Source organism: Ammodytes marinus, assembly GCF_949987685.1.
Source record: "Ammodytes marinus genome assembly, chromosome: 20".
NCBI classification, from domain to species: Eukaryota; Metazoa; Chordata; class Actinopteri; order Uranoscopiformes; family Ammodytidae; genus Ammodytes; species Ammodytes marinus.
In genome coordinates this window covers 4351071-4373067 of record NC_137224.1, presented here as the reverse complement: position 1 = coordinate 4373067, position 21997 = coordinate 4351071, and the positions used below count along the sequence as shown (strand labels likewise).

The 21997-nt window shown below is 40.1% G+C and overlaps 2 protein-coding genes across 4 annotated transcripts in view; both read right to left on the bottom strand.

Moving 5' to 3' along the window:
- Positions 1 to 2382, bottom strand: part of arhgap27 (Rho GTPase activating protein 27) — a 28291-nt gene extending 25909 nt beyond the window's left edge. For 2 of the 3 annotated variants that reach the window (XM_080049345.1, XM_080049347.1), the window contains exons 1-2: positions 2335 to 2382; positions 876 to 1725 (exon numbers count right to left, since the gene is read on the bottom strand). In XM_080049345.1, the coding sequence (XP_079905471.1) occupies positions 876 to 1670 (795 nt within the window). In that variant the 5' untranslated portion in view covers positions 1671 to 1725; positions 2335 to 2382. The remainder of the gene's footprint in view (positions 1 to 875; positions 1726 to 2334) is intronic. The other variant, XM_080049346.1, reaches the window with a different exon arrangement.
- A 6128-nt stretch (positions 2383 to 8510) lies between these two features.
- Positions 8511 to 21750, bottom strand: mfsd13a (major facilitator superfamily domain containing 13A). The gene is made up of 9 exons (XM_080049352.1): positions 21631 to 21750; positions 18928 to 19199; positions 18561 to 18640; positions 16492 to 16941; positions 12909 to 13029; positions 12002 to 12098; positions 11451 to 11622; positions 10172 to 10365; positions 8511 to 9646 (listed from the first exon to the last, which is right to left on the bottom strand). The coding sequence occupies exons 2-9, from the start codon at positions 19096 to 19098 to the stop codon at positions 9396 to 9398; spliced, it is 1536 nt and encodes a 511-aa protein (XP_079905478.1). The 5' UTR covers positions 19099 to 19199; positions 21631 to 21750; the 3' UTR covers positions 8511 to 9395.
- Between the last annotated feature and the right edge of the window lie 247 nt (positions 21751 to 21997).

Below are 21997 nucleotides of genomic sequence, written 5' to 3'. Positions count from 1 at the left end.
TTCAACTCTTTCCATTTCCTGCTACTTCTATATACTTTTACTCCACCAGGGTTGAGGACAGCTACAATTTCTTTCTGCTCAATATTTTACACATACAACCTGTTATGTTTATTCAAGTAAACCGTTTTAATGAAACTTGACCTATATAGAGTAAATTCACTCTACTTGGACCAATGCAGTCTACACAGCCTAGGCTCTGTAAACGACATGTAAACAAAGGGTATGTAAGGGACTATAATAACTATTTTGATTTCTCTGCTACAGCTAGGCTATACTAAACATAGACATAATGAAATAACCCCGAAACCCCCAAGTCCATGTGCAGTGCTGCCCAAAATATATATATTTTTAAACATTTATGTATTAGTATTTCAGTCTTTTCTCACTGTTTGTTCTTAGAGTGCCAACATGTCAATGACAAATTTGAATTTCATGTAATGTAATGGACAATTAAGTTCCTTTATCTTATCTCATCTTATCTTATCCAAACATGGAAACTTCCCCTGTCACTGAACTGTAGCAGACATAGTACAATGATAAAACTGCGCCCTCTGCTGGCTACAAGACACAGTGACACATTTTGACCTGACGCTTGAGGGAGATAGTACAGTAAAGGTGGAGTCAGTACCTGTCCGTACTGTGTTGCACTGAAAAAAAGAACCAGTGTTAATACACAGCCTAGCCTCTGTAAACTGGCATGTTCTAGCTATGGTGGGCCCCCTTTTTGTACACAGTACAGGTAGCAGAGAATATATTCACTGATTTTGACAAAAAGTTAATTTGTCAACAAGCGTTCTCCAGAATCACTGACCCCACCTTTCTAATACAGAATGATGAATGAGAACTGTAATATTGCAATGAATGAAAATCCTTACCTCTTCAGTGTGAGATGCATCGGTAGCAGAAAAAGTTGCTTCTTCAGTTTGACTTAAATCTTGCTGCTCAAACATTGGCGTCTCCTCTGAAATATCTGGACCAGGTGGCTCGGGAAAGTCAAAGTTTGGGATGTGTATCTCCGGTATGGTGTCGTATATGGGCGAATGAGGCGGCGAAGGGAAGTGTATGTCCTCATCATGTAGAAAAGTCTGTTGCTGTTCTACTACATCTACGTCTCGCGGTGGCTTTTTCGACTGCTTCTTTTGTCTGTTTTTGACCTTTGGCCTCTTGACCAAGTTGTGAGGTTTTGCATACACGCAATCAGCGTTGGGAGGTGCTGACGTCAATATAATTTCTTCTGTTGTGTTGTGTTTACTTAAATGATCCGGAATTCTTGTCGTGTGTACTTCTTCTTTCGGAGGCTCACACAGCTTTACAAGGGGCAAGTCCTCGCATAGACCAAAAGTCGAGAACCTGTGTGTGGGATTTGAACCCGCCTTACTGGTTCCACGAATAACTGCCATTACATTAGCCTTTTGCATTGGCTCACTGTTAGTCACACACTCCTGTAAATCCAACTTATTAGGCCCAGGAGAGTCTTGGGTAAGCGTTGGGAGCTGTTTCACATACTGTGCGGGTATGTAAAAGGGCTTGGTGTGCAGATCTTTGCGGACGTGCCACCAGTGTTCATTGGTTTTGGACACCAGGATGTAGTTCTCGTCGGGCTTGATGGACACAGTGCGACCGTCCTTGGCCGTGTATTCAAAGTCGTGCTGCACAGACACCAACTCCATGCTGACTGACTGAAGCCTCGCTGTGTTAATGCAGACGCTGTGTCCACATCTCTCTCTGGGGATAGAGGAAATAGGAAGTTGGTTGGTGTGGCTTTCGGAAAAGCGATTGCAAATGTCACTGTCTCAGTTACAGTAATTTACACACATGGTTGGTAGATAGATAGATAGATAGATAGATAGATAGATAGATAGATAGATAGATAGATAGATAGATAGATAGATAGATAGATAGATAGATAGATAGATAGATAGATAGATAGATAGATAGATAGATAGATAGATAGATAGATAGATAGATAGATAGATAAGAAAGTCAAAATCACAAATACACAGAGATATTTATATCTGTGGCAGAAAAGTTTATGCAGGTCGGAGGTTGGCAGAGGTAAGAAGAGTCTGTGTGTGTGTGTGTGTGTGTGTGTGTGTGTGTGTGTGTGTGTGTGTGTGTGTGTGTGTGTGTGTGTGTGTGTGTGTGTGTGTGTGTGTGTGTGTGTGTGTGTGTGTGTGTGTGTGTGTGTGTGTGTGTGTGTGTGTGTGTGTGTGTGTGTGTGTGCAAAGGGATAGACAGGAAGCTGCTTCCACTTGCAGCAAGACAATTTCAATCTCAAGCAGCAGCCGACTGAACACAAACTGCTTTACCACACAACAGGAAGCCGGCACCAACCTTGACTCAGTCACCCAGTCCTACGCCTCCTGGCAATCTCAGTGTTTGCCCTTATCGGACCGCGTTGTTCTTGTATCCATGCAAACACTCACTTTGTTGTGACCTACAGCGCACACAATTAAAAAAAAAGACACAGCAAGATGTGAGAGTGCAATTGAGTTATTTTCGGTTGTTGTAGACATAATTTGAAATCACAACATTTATATTTAAAATTTGAACAGCTGTGAATTACTTTGACTTATTCTAACGCAGTGAAATCTGACAATACTGTCTACTACAATAGATGCCAATAATAAAAGCTTTTTGAATTCAAATTAGGTGTTGTAAAATTCATATAAAAATGCAAAATAAAACAAAATACAGAAAATTAAATGTTAACTAACAACAACAAAAATAAAAACTTTACTTAGCACTATGACTCATTTCCAAGTTAGATTTAACTCACAACATGATGAATTTGTTAATTCAGTATCATTTTACAAAAGGAAGGGTGAGCCGATAAAATTTAAATGAATAATAATTCATTTTTTTTCAAGCTAAAATCATGTCAAACTATGAGAGAAAATCACATCCCATACTCTCATACCAAGGAGGTTCAGTGTGTGGGATAATATGGTTCTACTTGCCTGATTTTGTTTCCAAAGGTTTCCCGTCATCTGTCAGACAACCTTGAAGCAGCTCTGTATCTAAGGAGCTCTAACAGCTGCTTACATGTATTGTTTCTGCTCGCCTACCACACTCACATTTCCTGTTCTCTCTACTGCGTGCGTGTGTGTGTGTGTGTGTGTGTGTGTGTGTGTGTGTGTGTGTGTGTGTGTGTGTGTGTGTGTGTGTGTGTGTGTGTGTGTGTGTGTGTGTTTCTCTTCTACCAAATAGAGTCAACAGATGATACATTACATGCACTAAAAGCCACAAAAATGGGAAGTCTGACTTTAACCGTAACTTCCCAGTGTATTCTGGATCTTTGAAACATTCTTATTATGGAACCTCACTGGACTGAGGGGTGGAGTGGAAACAGTGTCATGCTGGTGAATCATTTTTAACATTACAGTTCGGAAAAACTAAAAAAAATATCAGTTAAACAAACGTGTAGAATTAAAAAAGGCAAAGTTGACTGTGTGGTGACATTTAAGGCATATATTGCATCATTATTATAAGGTTATTTTAAATTCATGATAGGCAGTGCAAAGGAGCAGAGGATAGTATTTTTAAAAGGTTAATATATGAAACCATTATGACTATTGGACAAGATATGGGAGTAAATGTCAATAAAACTCAATGAGGTCTATTGGTAGGTTGTGTGGTGCCTTTATTGCCGCTGTAAACTGGGTGCTTCTTAACCATATTAGGCGAATGCGTGGTACGCTCTCTGCTGGATCTTCATATGTAATACAATCAACCATGTATTTTTCAGAAATGCGAGGACATTATTTTTAGATTATTTTATATGGAGATTTGAACTGGGATAAAAAGTGTAAGAAATAAGATTTGGCACGGAATTAAACCGTGGTAGACTAACTTTCAAAGACATTTTGGCAGTTTTAGGTTGAACACATTAGGAAGCCCCGCCGAGGCAGGGCGTCAAAAAATTAGATGGAACTCATGCTGGTCCTCCCCACGGAAATCTTTAGTAAAAGGCGAAAGATGTATGCGATCTGAAGAGAACCATGATGAGTGTACTGCTGCTCCATGATCTGAGTAGAGGAAGTGACTCCACGACACACTCAATAGGCCTACTGCCTACTATAATTTTTAAATGTGGTTTCTGTTTACTCGACTTGTATTGTGCTTGCATACACTGTAACGTTGATACAACAACTAAGACATCGAAGAAGAAGAATGAAAAAGTTGATACATTCTGCAGAGATCGTTTTTTAAGTGTCTTTATAAAGTTTCTTGTTAAACCTTATAGTGTAGGCTACTGTTTCCTTATCAACGGGCCGCGGAGTCCCGCTGTGTGTTGTTTTGGGTTCGTCTTATGACAGCTGACGGGAGGAAAAAGAAAAAAACACTTGCTTTCTTAATAACTCTAAAGTGTGACGGCGAATAGGCCAACGAGGAAGTTTAACAGACTTAGAAATAATGTATCGTCGAACAGCGCCAACTCTTCACACTGTGCGAAGCCGGAAGTAGCAGGAGGTCATGCTCTCGTAAAGTGTTCACTCTGTGGCGTAAAGCGCATGCGCATGGTTTCTGCAGGCATTGTTTTAGCCTAAATATTGACTGGATTTCCATTTATTTTATTCTGCAGTTAGCTCCTAAATACTGTGTTTGAAAAAATAACTACTTTGTGTTAACTTCAATTGACTAACTATAACAATACTGCCCGCACGCCATGCAAATAGTTTCAACGTAGCACCAGCACTACCTACAACTACCCAGCATGCACCGCGCGTTATGTTCAAATGTTTGTTGAATCTATCGTTTAGAGCTTTCGACCGAAACATTTCAAATTCGTTGATTGGGTATCAGATAGTTTTTTGTGTGTTTAAATGTAGCACATGCGTTGTGTTGATGTGTTGAATGTAGCTCTGCAGAAGTACCGTTACTGTAAACAGTATGTCTGGGAATCAGTTACTCTACTCAGACTGTAAACGGGCAGTACACTCATGGTTCTCTTCAGATCGCATAAATCTTTCGCCTTTTACTAAAGATTTCCGTGGGGAGGACCAATATGAGTTCGATTCAATTTTTTGATGCCCTGCTTCGGCGGGGCTTCCTGAAATGTTCAATAAAACTTAAAGGGTAACTGCACCCCCTGTTTGAGCTACTGCACGATTTTGAAAAATGCTTTCAGACCATGGATTCTGAATTCCGTTTGAGAACCATTGTTTTTAAACATTCCGACATCAGCCGGCCGACTTTCGGGAGGGAGGGGGCGCGCGGTGTCTGTGAAGGAGGGGGCTAGCTGCTAGTAGCTGTCACTCAGGAAGATCTGAATGACATGACTTCATTGAAAAATAGTGACACAAAGTCTAACGGCACTATCGCTACACAGTGAGCTCATATGCCACACAGATGGGTCGTCTGAGGTGGAGGACTTTCTTATTCTAAATTGTTGGCGGGTGTTTCTATCGTAGTGTTAGGAGACCGAGTAGCGCAAGTGAACGAGCGGCAGTGTGTGTGTGTCTGTGTGTGAGCGAGGAGAGCGAGCGAGCGAGCGGTAGCGTGTGTCAATCAAGTGAAGTAATGAACAAGTCCGGGTCCGTGTGTGTGTGTGTGTGTGTTATACAGTGTGAGATAATGCAGACACACTGCCGATAGAAGTGAAGTGTGTTAACCCCCGAAATAACATCCTTGGAGGGATGGTATAACAGTAGTAGCTCATGGATCAGCCATAGACCTGTGAAGAGCGTGACTGGCTTTGCGGCGACGTGATGACGTACTACTGTACCAAAAGTACAGTAGTACGTCATTTTTCGAACCCGATGGAAAAAAGTTTTTTTCAAATCTTAGTAAAGTTCTAAAATAATTTACAATACAAAACATTTCTTGAATTGCCGATATTTAACATATTGCAATTTTTTTCAATGTTAACACCAGCATATATGTGTTCCTTAACAACATAGTGATTTAATTCAGCTTCTATCTCAAAAGACAAGTAAAAGGGTGCAGTTACACTTTAATACTGGAACGCGGAACGTAAGGTTACATTCAGAAGAGATCCGGCGATCGAATGCATCAATTTACGTATTTCTGGTTTGTGCTTTGGCCTTTATGTTGCTAAAAGTATCTCGTTGATTCTATGGTTAAGGTAAAAACTGTAGGACACACTCACTACTATCATTTTTAACCCTTGTGCCCCCTTCGAATTTACTATATACTCACCACCATCGTGCCAAAAATGTCCACGCTCACAAAAAGTGCTATCAAATCATCGCATCAATATTTTTTTTTGCATCATTCTCTTAAACAACTTCTCACCGACTCAAAACTACCAAACATTCAATCATTTTCAGGATTTTAACCCTTTAAATGCCAGTTTAAGCATTTGCATTATTTCATACCAAAAAACACAAAAGAATAATTATTTTCCATATAATAAATAGTAGGGGGATGTGAGAGGGTGCTTTATGTTACATCTGGCACTACATAAAAAATACTAATGCAATCAAATCAAATTGGTTGCTAATCTTTGACATATCCCATACTCTAATCACCACATCCCCCTACTATTTATTATATGGAAAATAATTAATTTTTTGTGTTTTTTGGTATGAAATGTTGAAATAATGCAAATGCTTAAACTGGCATTTAAAGGGTTAAAATCCTGAAAATGATTGAATGTTCGGTAGTTTTGAGTCGGTGAGAAGTTGTTTAAGAGATTTATGCAAAAAAAATCAGAAAAAAAATATTGATGTGTGATGATTTGATAGCACTTTTTGTGAGCGTGGACATTTTTGGCACGATGGTGGTGAGTGTAAAGTAAATTCGAAAGGGGCACAAGGGTTAAAAATGATAGTAGTGAGTGTGTCCTACAGTTTTGACCTTAACCATAGAATCAACGAGATACTTTTAGCAACATAAAGGCCAAAGCACAAACCAGAAATACGTAAATTGGTACATTCGATCACCGGATCTCTTCTGAATGTAACCTTACGTTCCGCGTTCCAGTATTAAGTTTTATTGAACATTTCAGGAATCCCCGCCGAAGCAGGGCATCAAAAAATTGAATCGAACTCATATTGGTCCTCCCCACGGAAATCTTTAGTAAAAGGCGAAAGATTTATGCGATCTGAAGAGAACCATGAGTGTACTGCCCGTTTACAGTCTGAGTAGAGGAACTGATTCCCAGACATACTGTTTACAGTAACGGTACTTCTGCAGAGCTACATTCAACACATCAACACAACGCATGTGCTACATTTAAACACACAAAAAACTATCTGATACCCAATCAACGAATTTGAAATGTTTCGGTCGAAAGCTCTAAACGATAGATTCAACAAACATTTGAACATAACGCGCGGTGCATGCTGGGTAGTTGTAGGTAGTGCTGGTGCTACGTTGAAACTATTTACATAGCGCGCGGGCAGTATTGTTATAGTTAGTCCATTGAAGTTAACACAAAGTAGTTATTTTTCAAACACAGTATTTAGGAGCTAACCGCAGAATAAAATAAATGGAAATCCAGTCAATATTTAGGCTAAAACAATGCCTGCAGAAACCATGCGCATGCGCTTTACGCCACAGAGTGAAAACTTTACGAGAGCATGACCTCCTGCTACTTCCGGCTTCGCACAGTGTGAAGAGTTGGCGCTGTTCGACGATACATTATTTCTAAAAGTCTGTTAAACTTCCTCGTTGGCCTATTCGCCGTCAAACTTTAGAGTTATTAAGAAAGCAAGTGTCCAGGAAGTATTTAAGCTTTTAAAACTGAAAAAAGTTTAGAATACACGCATATTTTAAAACGTTGGAATATAAAGGCTATTTAGCAGTGAAGGAGGTGTGTAAACAATGCTGCATTTAAAATGTCAATTGTTTTTCTATATTAAAAGTACAAAATGAAAATACAAGAACAAAAGCAACTTTTAAAATGATATTCTTTAGTATTAGTATATTTATATATCTTTCCCAGTTACCCTATGTAAATCCTTGGCGCATTCAAATCAGGGCTGAGGTTTTGCAGGAATAATGTCCTACCTTCATTAGACATTCCTGAACAGCAGTGGGTGACTTAACTGAAGTACAATCAAACAGACTGTACCAGTTGCTCCAGCTCTTCAAGGAAGGACTGCCTTCAGGAGGGTCCCATTTATCTTAAAGATAACATTCACATGCTCTCCTAACCTGCATATAAATGTATTTTATGTGCACAACAATATTTTGGTCCATATTTGCTTAATATAGTCTATTCGGGAACATAACTGAAACTGGTTGGTGTATCATTGGGTGGTTGTGAGAAATGCCTGAGTTTCAGGATCTGCTTTTCACTTCCCTGCATTGGCACATGGAACAAGAATTTTGGGTTGACATTTTTATTCCCAGGCAAAGAGAAGTCTAAATTTTTTACCATCTGTTGTGGGGATGTTTAAGCACTCTTCCTTATACATTAACAGACCATTCTTCTTATAAAAAGTTTGTCAAAGTTACAACACACCCCCCCATAAAGGGTCAGTCATCAGTAGCATGACTCTGTATCTCAAAAACAAAGCATAAAAATAGCTGTTTTCGAACATAGGTTTATTTGTTGTAATGCCACACGTTCTTTGAATATTCTGAAAAATTACAAAAGTAAGCCGATGAAAGTTACCAGCATCATTTCATAATTTTTTTCATAATCACAGTACATAAAGTGTCACAACCAGAATGTTAAGAAGTACAGCAGACGAATGGCAGCTTTGTGCAAAAACATCACCACTGGGACACATCCAAAAATACAGTTGTCAACAACATCAAAACTGGCAGGGCTTATCTGTGGAAATGTTAAAGAATTATTTAGGCTCTGAGGTGCAGGTTCCATGCAGTGTCAATAGCACATTTTTCTTAATTGTGTTATAATAACATTGTTAGATATCTGAACCGTGGCTGTGTGTTGAACCTCTTCTCTATTTAGAACCAGGCAGATGGTACAGGCGAAGAGAGCAAGTAGTTAGCAGCTAGAGCGTCCAGAATTAACAGTATGCTTTATGCTACAAACACTTTTTTTTTGTAAAAGATGTCAACCACATCTTTGGCGCTCACCATGAAAAGCTTAGTCTATATCCAAAAAAGGACTGATTGGTTCTGCTTCATCATTTGGTCATCTGTTCAAATATAAATATATGTAAATAATTATATGTATAAAAAATAAGGCAAGTTACATTTTTTAAACAAATATTTCATGTTATTTCCTAGTAGGATTTGGCAAACCCATTGTGCATTTCCCCCCCCCCCCTCTGTCCATGAAGCCACATGTTGTGTAGTGGTTCATATATTTGTGCACACAGGGTTTTTTGGCTGCACGGCGAAAGCATCACAAAAGGCTTTTGACTATTCCTCTACGTTTTTATCAAACGTTTACAAAAAAAACTGACTATTTAAAAGTGTCTGTGTGCAGTTTTCCGACGGCTCTGTCCAGTTCATATGGCCTTGACATCGATGAGGTGGTTGTGCTGAGCCCCTTGCCTCAGGGTCTTGATTCCTTGCAGTTTTCGGCCGTGTAGAGTGAAGCGGGACCAGGCTACTAGCTGGAGCAGGGCACAGGTGATCGGCACAAACACCAACATGTAGAAGCAGCCCAGGCGGAGGGGCGGCGTGCCCGGGTCAGAGGCAACGTCAGGCACGGACACCAGAGAGTCCTTCACCGGTCCCCTCTCAAATATATCGTAACCTGGACAAGAAAAATCAGTTTAGTTCAGTTCACTTTATTTATAACAAAGGGCTATTCTGTTTACATTAACAAACAGACAGACAGATCTCAATGCCAGAGATAAACAATCAGGACATTGACATATGCTCAATGGCACTATACTACACAGTTGAAGTGATAAATAATTAAAGAATATATCGAAAGTGAGAAAGCAGTGGTTGGAGCAGAATATGAAACCAGGTCATTATGTTCACTTCCTCCATAGAGAACTCAGTGACCCATCAGTTACTAATGTTCATTATTCTTTATTTTGATTATTATGTAAGCGAAAAAAGGAAGTTACATTTTTTTTCTGTTTGACTGCAGTTTCATGATATAAATTCACATGCACGTTGCATTGTCCTAATGTAAAGATAGAAGTAAAGACCTCAAGAAGAACCACTCAAAATCATATTTAGCTCTGTACTAGCATTTGTTTTTTTCTTCTCCCAAATGTTGATATACTCCTTTAGAAATAAAATAAGGATCCTTAACGAACAAACAAACCTGTATAAGCACAGAGCAGCCATGTGCCGATGAGCGGGGCGAATGTCTGTCCCGGTTTGGTCATCAGAGCGACCATCCCAAAGAGCAGCGCTGAAGCGGCCTGCTGACGACGATTGACCACAAAGTCTTCATCCACCAGATCAGAAACCACCAGCTTCAGAAGCTTACAGGTCCCCTCTGTGAACACCCGGTTACTGGGAGGAGGAGAGGCCATGTTACATTCACACAGGAAGGGTCAGATGTGATACAGTTTGTAAAAAACTGTTGTTCATATTGTATAATGGCACCATTTTGCTATTTGCAGAGGCTAGTTTCCATTGAGAAATACATGTTTAGAGCTAATATGGTTTGGGTTAGGTGTTGCTGTTAGTGTTACAACTTCATCAGTAGTGGTTGGTATGTTTTTGTATCGGCTAATCCTGAAGGTTTGAGAACCAAAGCATTCACACACATACACAACTATCACAAGCGCGACTAACACACTCTCCCATCAGGGCTCAGCTGCGGAGATAAGAACTGCATGTTTGTTTGACATCCACAATCGGATAAGATTACTAAGTGAAAATATGTAAAACTTCAAAAAGGCACAAAATCCCTTTAAGGGTTATAAATTTGGCCTCATCAAGAACATTTTCTAAATAAACAACTATTGTACTTTGCAACACAGAATCTAGTGTTTGTCTGCCCAGCCAGGAAGAGTAGAGAGATCCATCTTTGTTTTTGGTAGTTATTTTTGGATGGAGGGAATTTTTTTTATTCAAATTGAGTGGCTATTGATAGTAGGGCAGTGGGTGGCTGCTGTACACATTTGAAAGCAACTTCAGGCAAATGATTGTGGGTGAGATTTTGAGCTCATTCTGAGTGACAAACTTTATATTTTCCCAGGATATAAACAAGTCTTGTAGCAAAGAAAACGGTTCAAACAATATTTGGATACAACATGCATAAAATGTTGACTTATACTAAAAGGGGAGTCAGCCATTCTGGAGAATGTTTTTTGTTAAATTCAGTGTATATCTCCTCACGATCCACTACCTGTAAGTACTGTAAACAAAGGGGCCCACTGAAGCTAGCAACAAGCCCGTTTACAGAGCCTAGGCTGTGTATTAACACTGGATTTTTTCAGTAAGGACAGGTAGCAGATAGTGAGGAGATATTCTCCAGTCTCCAGAATTGCTGACTGCACCTTTAAAATGGATATCTTTTTTAAACAAGCAAAGTACAAGCGGTCACACATCGGATGCCTGATGTGTGTGCTGACGTGTGTGCGTGGCCATACCTAGCAATGAAGATGCACAGCAGATAAATGTGGTCAGCCCCTGCCAGCAGCATAGCCACACTAAGTCCCAGTTTGAGCATAAATAGCCAGCGGATAACCTCGTATACACCGTAACGCTGGCACAGTGTCAGGAAATACAAGTTGTTCAGGTGGGGGGCAACGTAAGAGATGCCTGCGTGGGAGCACAAGCAGAGGGGTGTTAAAAAAAGGCTATACAAGCAAGGAAGGAGGGTCATTCTGAAAGAAATGGGAGTAAAAAAAACAAAAGGGACAAATAGCAAATAATATAAAAATAATAATATGTAGTTCAGTCTCAATTATATCTGTACCTAAAAAGTCAGGAGATATATTTTTTTGAAAAAAGGGATGTTTGGAAAAGAGTGGAACCAAAAATGCTGCATCCACATATTCATGCAATTATTGGATAATTATGAATATAAAAACATTCCTGTATGTCATGCTTCTTCTATGTAATTTAAAGCTAGTTCTAGGCACTGGCTAACATGGATTAAGCAGAGTTGAATGTGCGAGTTTTTCCCCCGTTTTCTCACCGAGTAGGATTGAACCTGTGTAGGCAGAGATGTTGTCCGACAGCAGATGCTCCAGGAAGAGAGGGAAGAAGTTGCTGTTGAAATGGCAGTGAAACACCTGCAGGGGGCGCAGTGACACAAACACACAATGGAAGCCAGAAAATGAACCCTGCATTCCAAATCACATACTTTTTTCTTTTTACTACACTACATACTAAAGTACAGAAGAGCTTTAGGGCCACAGGAGAGAAAAAAAAACAAATAAGGAAGATTTTTTTCATTATGTTGAGAGATGTTAAGAATAAAGACGAATTCTCCAAAATGCTATTAGAGTTAGTGGGGTATTTGTGTATTTTTAGCATACTACAATTGACGTGCATGTATTGGGAAATCCTAAATCTTTTTCTGGCATACTAAATAGTATGGAAGTATGGGGTTTGGAACTCAGGGGAAGTTAAACAAATATTTAAAATCTTTGTACCCCTTGGGGAATGGGGAATGAATTAGAGATTGTTAATATTTGTAAGGGTCTGAAGACAGGGTGTGTTGTATGATGTATTCACTTTAAAGCCCTATAATATAGTTGTTTGACTCTGGGCTATACAAAGTGGAAGCATTTATCTCTCCAGATAATCACACTGTGACAACATAATAGTAATGGACAAATGATTCACTTATAAGGTTACATAACGATAAGAACTGATACAACATATTTGGACAGCTGTGGGAGTGTCTAGAGTCAATAGAGTTAACAAGAGTTTTAGTTTTTAAATTGTTATATATTTAATATATGAATCAATGCTGACTACATCTATATAGCTGCTGGGAAAAGAATCACATTCATTTTGTGCGAAATGATCTGACCTATGTTCAAATGTCCTAATCTTTACTAGCACATGTAGCACATTCAATGTGATTGGTATTTTACCTGAATAAGGTTCATGGACACAAACCACTGGAAATTCTTGTGCCTGGAGAGCTGCTTCAGGTACTGTCTGATGGTGACAGGTTTCTCTGGTTGGGTGAGAGGAGCGTGGCCCACATTCAGACTGGGAGAGGGCAGAAAGGAATAAAAGAGAGAAAGATGAGATAGAGAAAAAAGAAATCCACAACTTCAAAGTCTGAACAAGGAATGGGTGTGAGCAGGGCCGCCCATATGGGGTAGAAAGTGGGAAGGCTTTCTAGGAACCAGCCACTTGGGGGGCCCATGGTCTTTGGAAGCCAAGAACCTAACTAAGCTAAACTTTATTTTTAGGTTTTTAGATATTTATGTCAATATCTATTCAAAGTTGGGTGTTTACACAGAGCTGCGGCTCCGCTTACGGCCATTTAAAAAGCAGTAGAAAAGCAGAAATGTTCAACATGTTTCAGATTGAGCACAGCGGAGTGTACGGTTTCAAACATAATCCATCCTATTAACCCTTTGTGTGCCAAATGGTGACAAGATTGGGTTTTGATATTAAACAGTTGTCTGGATTATATTTCCTGAGTCGTTCCTGCTCACGGAAAACACATGTAGGCCTACCTGCTACTTGTGTCTGGGTGTCGTTGTGAAAAGTATTTGGACCCCATGAAAAAAACAGGTTGGGTACCTTTTGTAGTTCTTCTACATTCTTATAAACAGGACAGGCTAGTTCAGGGTTCGACATAACGTATAGCCCGATGGCCCGGGGCCAGTAAAATCATATGCAGGGCAAGTTGATTGGCCAGTCACTGTCCCGCCCGGGCCAGTGACTGGCCAATCACAGTTCAGTATCTTTTTGTAGACTACATCATGGTTCATTGAAATGCGCGTTCTGAGTCGTAATGAAAGCAGTGTTTATTTAAGACTCAATATAATAAACCTAATATAAAATATATTTTTTAATGAAAGGCCAGTGGACAACCGATGCGTGGGCGTTTTGACAGGCACCGTTGGCAGAGCTGCCTACCGTCCGCCTGCGAGTCGACAAATCAATCGACTTACTCTGCCCCCTTTCTTTCTTCCCACAGCAGAGGTTGAGGCGCAGAAAATGATAACTGCGCTTTTCCTTTATCTGCCGCCGTAATGTTACAATATTTGCATCCAAGCCCCAATGGTAATACAAATGAGAGGCGTTATTTAAACGCTGTGAATGCGTCTCCGGTGATTGTGTCGGTTGTAGACAGAAACGAACGGAGGGACTCCGCTCACTGTACAGTTCCTATAGTCGCGCAGTTTGGCACTGTGTTTTCAGGCTCGAGACATTCAATCAGATCGCGGAAGTCTTTCCCATTGAAATCGCTAACGGGGAGAATATCCCCGGTTATTATTTTAGCCACAAACCACAGTTCATCTGCGCGGCGGCTCACTCGCTGGCGAGATCACACGGTGAAACGCTGCTGTGATCGGACGAAGGCATTGTGTGTTTCTAAGGTGATTTAACGTCATAGTCTTAGACGAGCGTTTAACTTATGCTGCATATTTTGCACTGCATTGTTTTTTATCAATAGTTTGAAAAAATGGTCCCACACCGGACTCTTATATGTGAAGCTGACACTTCATGGAGAAGTGACACTGCTGCAGCGCGCTCACGACCAGACGTGAACTCACATACACGGTGAAATCTCCCATTAAAAAAACGGCATAACCCACTGATTTTCGGATTTCTATTCTATTTTTAAAGTCAACTTGAGCGAAAGTGATAACTGCGATAATCTTTCTTTATTTTTCTAATACAGGTATTATAATTATTGACACTAAATTATGAAGAAGAAAAAAAGTGTGTGCAGGGCCAGTGAAAATATACAAGGGGCCAGTAAAACTCGGATCCACTGGCCCGGCGGGCCAGTAGGAAAAAAAAGTTATGTTGAACCCTGCTAGTTACTCTGTCATTGTCCTGAATCTCCTGAGTCTACAAACAGGTTTAAAGTGTCTCTCCCCATAAAGTACATTTTTGTGATAAAGAATTTCCCTTTGGGGACTATAACTTCTAAAGGCTTTGACGTAAGTCTTCAGGTTGACACGACCAGCCAGGTCTGACCAGTTTTTCACAAACCTGGCCAATTGACCAACCAGCCGGGTCATACCACAATGAAGCTGACGAGCAGCATCATCCTGTTTTAATTATTGCCGTAACCACCAAGATCCTGCTTTCTGTATTGTTTCTAAAAATAAAAATAGACCTAAAAAGTTCTTTATGCAAAGAAATACACAAGGCACAAATCAGTTGGAAATAATTGAAGGGACAGATTTGAATTCAAAGATTAAGAACTTTTTTGTAATGATTTCAGTGTTGTTGTAGTGATGAGAGCAGAATGAACTAAGCCTAAATGTTGCAAGCCAACTTTATAGTTTTGAAGGGTAGGTTGGTTTGGTTATTCATGTAGAGAACCGCCTTTTTTTCATTTGTGTGTGAAGAATTTGTTGTTGATGTTGTTTTTTAAGAGTTATTTGTTTCAACAATACCACCAAAAGATTTCAAATGATTTAGTTTCATGTCATGTGCAGAAATACAAAAAAGTGCAATATTTGGTGGTCAATTAGTGTAAATGTATCTTACCAGTAACTAGTAGCATAGAAAACGTGCAAATTGTGAAATAACTGTTTGCTTTAGTGAATACTAAAGAAGAACAATGTCTCTGTGTGAACTGATTATTTTGTAGAGATCTGTTGATCTGTTAAACAATTGTGTGAGTGTAAGGGAATCAAAATAAATTGGTAGGTAGGTATGCTGGGCCTAGTCAGAAATGTGCTACTATTTTAAAATAATAATGAGCCCTTGCTCCCCCAACTGTCACTGCAAGTCCCTGGTTGATAAGATAGATAGTCTCTCTACAAATACATGTATGTGTTTATTGAGGGATGAGCGCACTCACACTCATTGTTGATAGGAGTAATGGGTAAGGGGGGCCCATTGACTGGAGGTTTTCAGGGGCCCAGCCATTTGTGTGGGCAGGCCTGGGTGTGAGTAATCAATTCCATAATTAGTCCTTGTTTCAAATAAACCCGTAATTGGTTTACAAGTGCACTAAAGTACTTTCTTTCTTATTTATTTTTGAAATTGTGTATAAAAATATTTTGTTTGTACAGTTTGTAATGGAAAAAGTGAAAATAAGCATTTTTGGTCAGCTGTGTGGTCCACATTAGTATTTATCATTATTATGATATTGTTATAGGAGTACACCACCTGTTTGACTAAGTCAAGTGAAGTGTTTATGGAAGCTTTTCAAGAGCTCTTACACTCTACCATCTTGACAGTATATCAGTGTGAGCTTTGACTAAACCAAACCACAACCGAGTGCCAAAAAGAGAACAGATTTTCTCCCACGTGGAAAAGAAAATGTAGTAAAGTGTCCAGTCTTGTGAACATTAGCTTAGCTCTCCAGCTAACTTTGGATGTAATATGTTTCTGTTCACCTCCTCGGAGAATAGAGTTGGAAATTAGCTTGAAGATAAATGTGGTACAAAACCATCTCTTCGCATTGTTTGAGTTTAATGTATTTTGTACATGATCCTAATAAAAAAAAAAAAAAAAAAATACAAGCCTTACTCTTTGAGTGTCTGCGCCTCATCCTGCCTCAGAAGAACCTCCTTTTGGAAACGATCTCGTAACAACCGAGACACTAGGAAAAATCCCACTATGGAAAACGCCGCCAGAGCAACGCAGAAGAGCCGGAAACAGTAAAAATCTTCCTTGTCCCAGAACGAATAGGACAGAAACACAGAGAAGGATCCCAGGGCGCTGAAGACAGAGCAGTGGAAGTTGAGGCGGTTGCGGTCGCTGGTGGAGACGGCCAGGTCTGCCAGCAGGGCGCTGTGGTGCAGGTCCACCATGGTGAGGAAGCCGTCGTACAGACACAGGCACAGCAGGAACTGGAGGCCCGGGCTGGCCCACGCCACCCAGAAGCCCAGGAAGGAGAGGGCAAACAGGGGCCCATTGGTGGAGAGGGCCTTCAGGCGCCGGAGCACCACCTCCGGAGTCGTGATCTGAGGGCCCGATCTAGGAGGACAGACAGGAGAAAAAAGCAACACAACAACAAATTAATTTGCATCTAATAAAGTAAAAAAAAAAAAAATCAATATATGACATCAAAGTTGGGCAATATATGAATAGGTGCCGCCCCTTGAGTTGGGAAGGTCTATTGATCGTGGCCAAATCCTATAACGTTCTAGAAATGGGTCTGGATTCCCAGGCTACCTTTTACTAAAAGCTGGTGGAAAATAAATGTTCATGAAATTATGAAACTATAAAGCTTTTTTACGGTTTAGATCGTTTGACAAGAGGACTGTGTGGGCGTGGTTAAATCAAACGGTCTCCATGGCATCGGTCAGTGTTTGAATTTGTTTGTTGAATGTCGGTTTTGCTTACAAACAAATGAAAGGTGCACTATGTAACTTTGGGTGTGTGTCAGATTAGTGAATATTTCATAAGATATATATTCTCATAAGTAATTAAACACATTTCCTAACATAACAATTTGATTCCTGAGAACACAGTTTGAAGTTAGAAAGCTAGCTGAAAAGTTACTGTTTCACTGTTGTTGTTTATAACTGCACGGCTCACAGTTTGGTTTACAAACATATTCTAGACTTACGTTTGGTTTCATGTTGCTGTGCAATTTTGTTTTGATTCATTATGATATAATTATTCTATGAGCTTTGCCGAATCAAACGGTCTCCATGGAGACAGTCATTGTTTATATACAGCGTCTGTTTTCTTAGTGGAAGATGTATTAACACCTGAGCGTGGCTGATTTTAAACTGTTTAACTTCCCAAATGAAACTGAGAATTGGCAAACACCATGAACAAACAAGGACAAACATAATAAAGGGAACAGTACAACACCCATGTAATCCGGTTAAAGGGAGCTTAGTTATAACACTCAGGTATAATAGTTCAAACAGAACAAATTGGTTCCGTCACCTCCCTATTAAAACAGTGTTAACGTTTGCGAAATCATGATGAAATGCGAACACAGATGGCATCCCAATGTTTGACGATCCTCCCTCTGTTAACTTTAAAGGGCATGGGGATGTAAAGGAGATGAATTCCTAAATGTCAGAATCATTTCACACAAAGATACAGTCTGTGTCCAATTGAAATATATTATAGGGAAATGTCTCTGAGGTGCAAAACTATTTTTTTGTTGCAATTATGTAACATTGTGTGAAAGAGAGAGTCTGATAGGTCGGCTAGGCTGGGCTGATACACATCACAGGAACAAGGAAGTCACAGGCAAAGTAGAAAAAGAGACCATTGATTCACTCTTTTAAAAAGAGGATGTGTAACTGAAACAAACCTAGATTGTATTCCTTGTACATCTGCAACATCATTTGGCTAAATGCAAAAGCCCAGGTAATTGTATCTTGTCAATAGAAATGACAATTAATTATAACATCTTCAACTTGTCAAAATATATATTTTGAAAAAGTATGGCCATTGATCTGATTTGCAAAAAAAATAGCTAATATAAACTTGATAGTCATTTATAATCCTCGTCGACTAATATCCGTTGTAGCCTTGCTTAGGGAATCCTTGTAGGCAGTTAAATTAGGTGGAAGGAAACATTACTTATCACATCAGGTAAGTAAAAGATATGTCAGGATGGAGAGACTTACTGAGGAGAGCTGAGGAAGGAGCGATCACTCAGCCAGCCGAACAGAGGGTCGTTCAGACTGTTCCATATCAGGAACACTGTCTGTGGAGCAGCAGAGAAAAACACAATATGCTTATTGATAAACTAGACCTCCATTTTTGTTTTTGCAAATAGATGCAAATGTACGCGGAACTAGGAAGATATTGCCCAAGTTTAGCATATTTATCAAACATTTCAGAAAAGAAATGTAATGCAAAAAAAGAATTGTTTTAATGTAAGTAATCAACTGGCAACGTTTCAAAATGATAGCCATAAGTCAAAAATGTTACCCTATGCACGTGCAGTGTCACGTATTAACCAACACAGCTGTACAGACTCAAGCCACTCACCTCTCCCACCCAGAAAGACACCTTATCGATCTTGTAGACGGACACGAAGGTCTGGACGTAGTAGAGCAGGAAGACGTTGTGCAGGATGGAGATGAAGAGGGCCAGAGAGCCATAGAGCAGAGCAGTGGAGAAGAGGCCGGGCCAGCAGCAGCACCAGACTCTCCTGCCCATTCTAATGCCTGGGTCACTGGGCTGCGCTCGCTCCTCTACACACAGCTGTGGTCATCTCACGGCCCTGGACAGACACAGGGTCACCACCACCGCGTCATAGCCTGGAGGAAATAACACAGGGGAGGGGAGGAGAAATACATTAGGTGTTGATAAGAGTGAAAAGTTCTGTGCCTATGCTCCTTAAAGCTCTAGTGTGTAACTTTTTCACATAAATGGATGTCGGTTACATTCAAGCCATCGGCAAACGAGTTGAAACAAAGTTGATTAAGCCCATCAGCTCCACAAAACTCTCTCTGTATTTCTCAGTATGGCAGCGTTTACAAACTAGTCTTGCCCCCGACAGTGGCGCAGGAGCTCAGAAAAATCCCAATAAACGCCCAAGAAATGTTTAGGTTGTTTAATCTACGACAAAAAAAAAACCTGGACGTACAGCTGGAGGTATAAATTTCATGCGCGATCACCGATGGCTTACCTCATGTAGATGCAGCGACAGTGTTAAATACATGACCTGAGCATTATCTGGAGATACTAGAACTAAAATAATACATAGCTGCCTGCCATGTCTGAGAGTTGGAGCCGACCAAAAGGAGCCATTTCCATAGCAATGGTAACAGTAAGTACTCATTAAAGTTAGCTAGGCCACGGGTCACTGTTCCTTCTCCCCCTGGCCCACGCCCAGCAGTGTGTGTGTGTGTGTGTGATACTGTAATTTTCCATGGTTATTTTTCCCACAGTCAGCCCTCACTGCTCCTGTGTGTCCCCATAAAAAGCTGAGAGAGTCATACAATACTCAATCCATTCTTCTAAAGTGTTATTGTCCTTAGGTGTCATATTCCACACTGTCTTCTGAAAGTGTTTGAACTCCTCCACAGTCCACACAACATTGTAAACACAGACTGTTAAAGCTACCGGTGGAAAGTGCTGGTTTAAAAAGCACATGTAATGTTCTCTGCATGCCACACATCTCATTGTGAAATTACCATCTTTTGTCAAATTGAGGAATTTTTTTTACTATCAAGGTTAAATTTTCATCTTATTTTATCTCTCACTCGCATTGCAGCTTTAAGAAAAAATAATTCCCTTAATAACACATACAGGTTTCTGAATTCACACTTGACTGTCTGCCACAAGCTAGAACTTGCACTAAATATAGTCCAAACAGCCGGTCTCATATCCCCAGTGGAGAAAGTCATATAATATCTCACAATAACAGTGTCCCAAGGCGGTGTGATACTTTCCATGTAGTCGGCAACAATGTGGTGGGCGTCTAAGCGAGGCTGCAAAACCAAAGTAATCATACAGGGATCTGGTTGAGAGATAGCCAGCTTTGCAATAATAGCAGCAACCCACCCTTTGGAGAGCAACAGAAATCTTTCCAGTTCCGTTACTATCAGATCCGAGCAGTGTGGGGGGGATGACTATCACCGTAACACATCTCACTAAATCAGAAAAGGCCCACTTGATAACAGGAAAAAGAGCCAGACTAAAATCTAAAAATATCATGAAGCCACGAGCCACGTCCTCTTAAGTGAAAGCAGACTCAAGAGGAGTGGAGACGTTTACACCTGCGGACACGTTTCCAGGCAGGAACTAACCACTTGAATACCGTAACTCTCACTCAAACATACTTCCTTATTGTCCTGTCTTGTGTGTTGTCTTGTTTACACTTGTAGGTCTCTTCTCACTAAATAAATTACATTACACAAATCATAAAATAAAACATAATTCCTTTAGCTCTAGGCAAGTAAGAATGAAGATTTTTTTTGCCACCAATTTTACATAACAAAGACTGTAGATAATTACAACATCTATTACTTTGGGTTGTGGAGACAATTTTGTGTTTTTGGGTCCAGTGAAAAAGTAAAATTGAACTACTTTAAATAATGGAAAAATCCTACTGATGGTACAGATGGCGACTGAGATAGTGACCCCTGATCTACAGAACAATTACAAGAAGAGGAAAACATTGTTTCTTTGTTACATGCATCACCTGTTACACATATTTAGATTTAAAAACATGTTATCGTGTAGTAAAGTAAGCATTCAGGGCGTGGCTAAATGAAATTCAGTGAGTAAATAATAAAAAAAAAAAAATTGAGTCTTAACTATGCTGCTTATCACACCTTAGAAACAGGCTGAGGAACAGGTGGCGATAGTTGGATTAGAAAACGAAACATAAACAAACGATTTACCAGCTAGTTAGCGAGCGAATCAATATGTTTTACCTTCAGGTTACTGATTTGTATTTCTTATTTAAAAAAAGACCAACACACAATTGACATGTTCTGTAGTGGGTTGTGTTGGGGTGCCTTTGCCCAAATCAGCCGATAAGATCTATATAATCTTTCATATTTAAAAATATAGCCTATTATGGGGACTGGAGAACGCTAATGATAAGCATTAGCTAGCAATAGTTAAAAGCTAATATTAGCTAGCCGGTTAACGATAACGCTTACGAACCATATAGAGATACAGCGTGTTTTTTAACTAGCTTTACACATATCCACAATAAGGTAATGAAACGTTACGTACCGATAATATAGCCGTTAACCGGAGCAAACAGCCGGTGGTTAGGTCGGTGGGTGCTAGCTGACTGGTTAGCTCCTCTGCTAGTCTCAGTAACTGGGAAGCGACCCGTCCGCCGCCGCGTCATGAAAACTAAAGTGAAACGCTCACTTCTAGACGGTGGTGAGTGGAGGAGGATTTGAAAGGGTCTCCCTCTCCCAGCCTCCCAGCTGGTGCACACGCCCACACAGTCACACAAATAGAGAGGTTGGAGCTGTAGCGCCACCTAGTGTCAAAGTGTTAACAGAATCAGTGAATCAGTGGCCCCACGCTTTTAACACAGGGTTAAACTAGGCGGCTGTAGCCATATCAGCTTCCAGGTCCACTCACTATC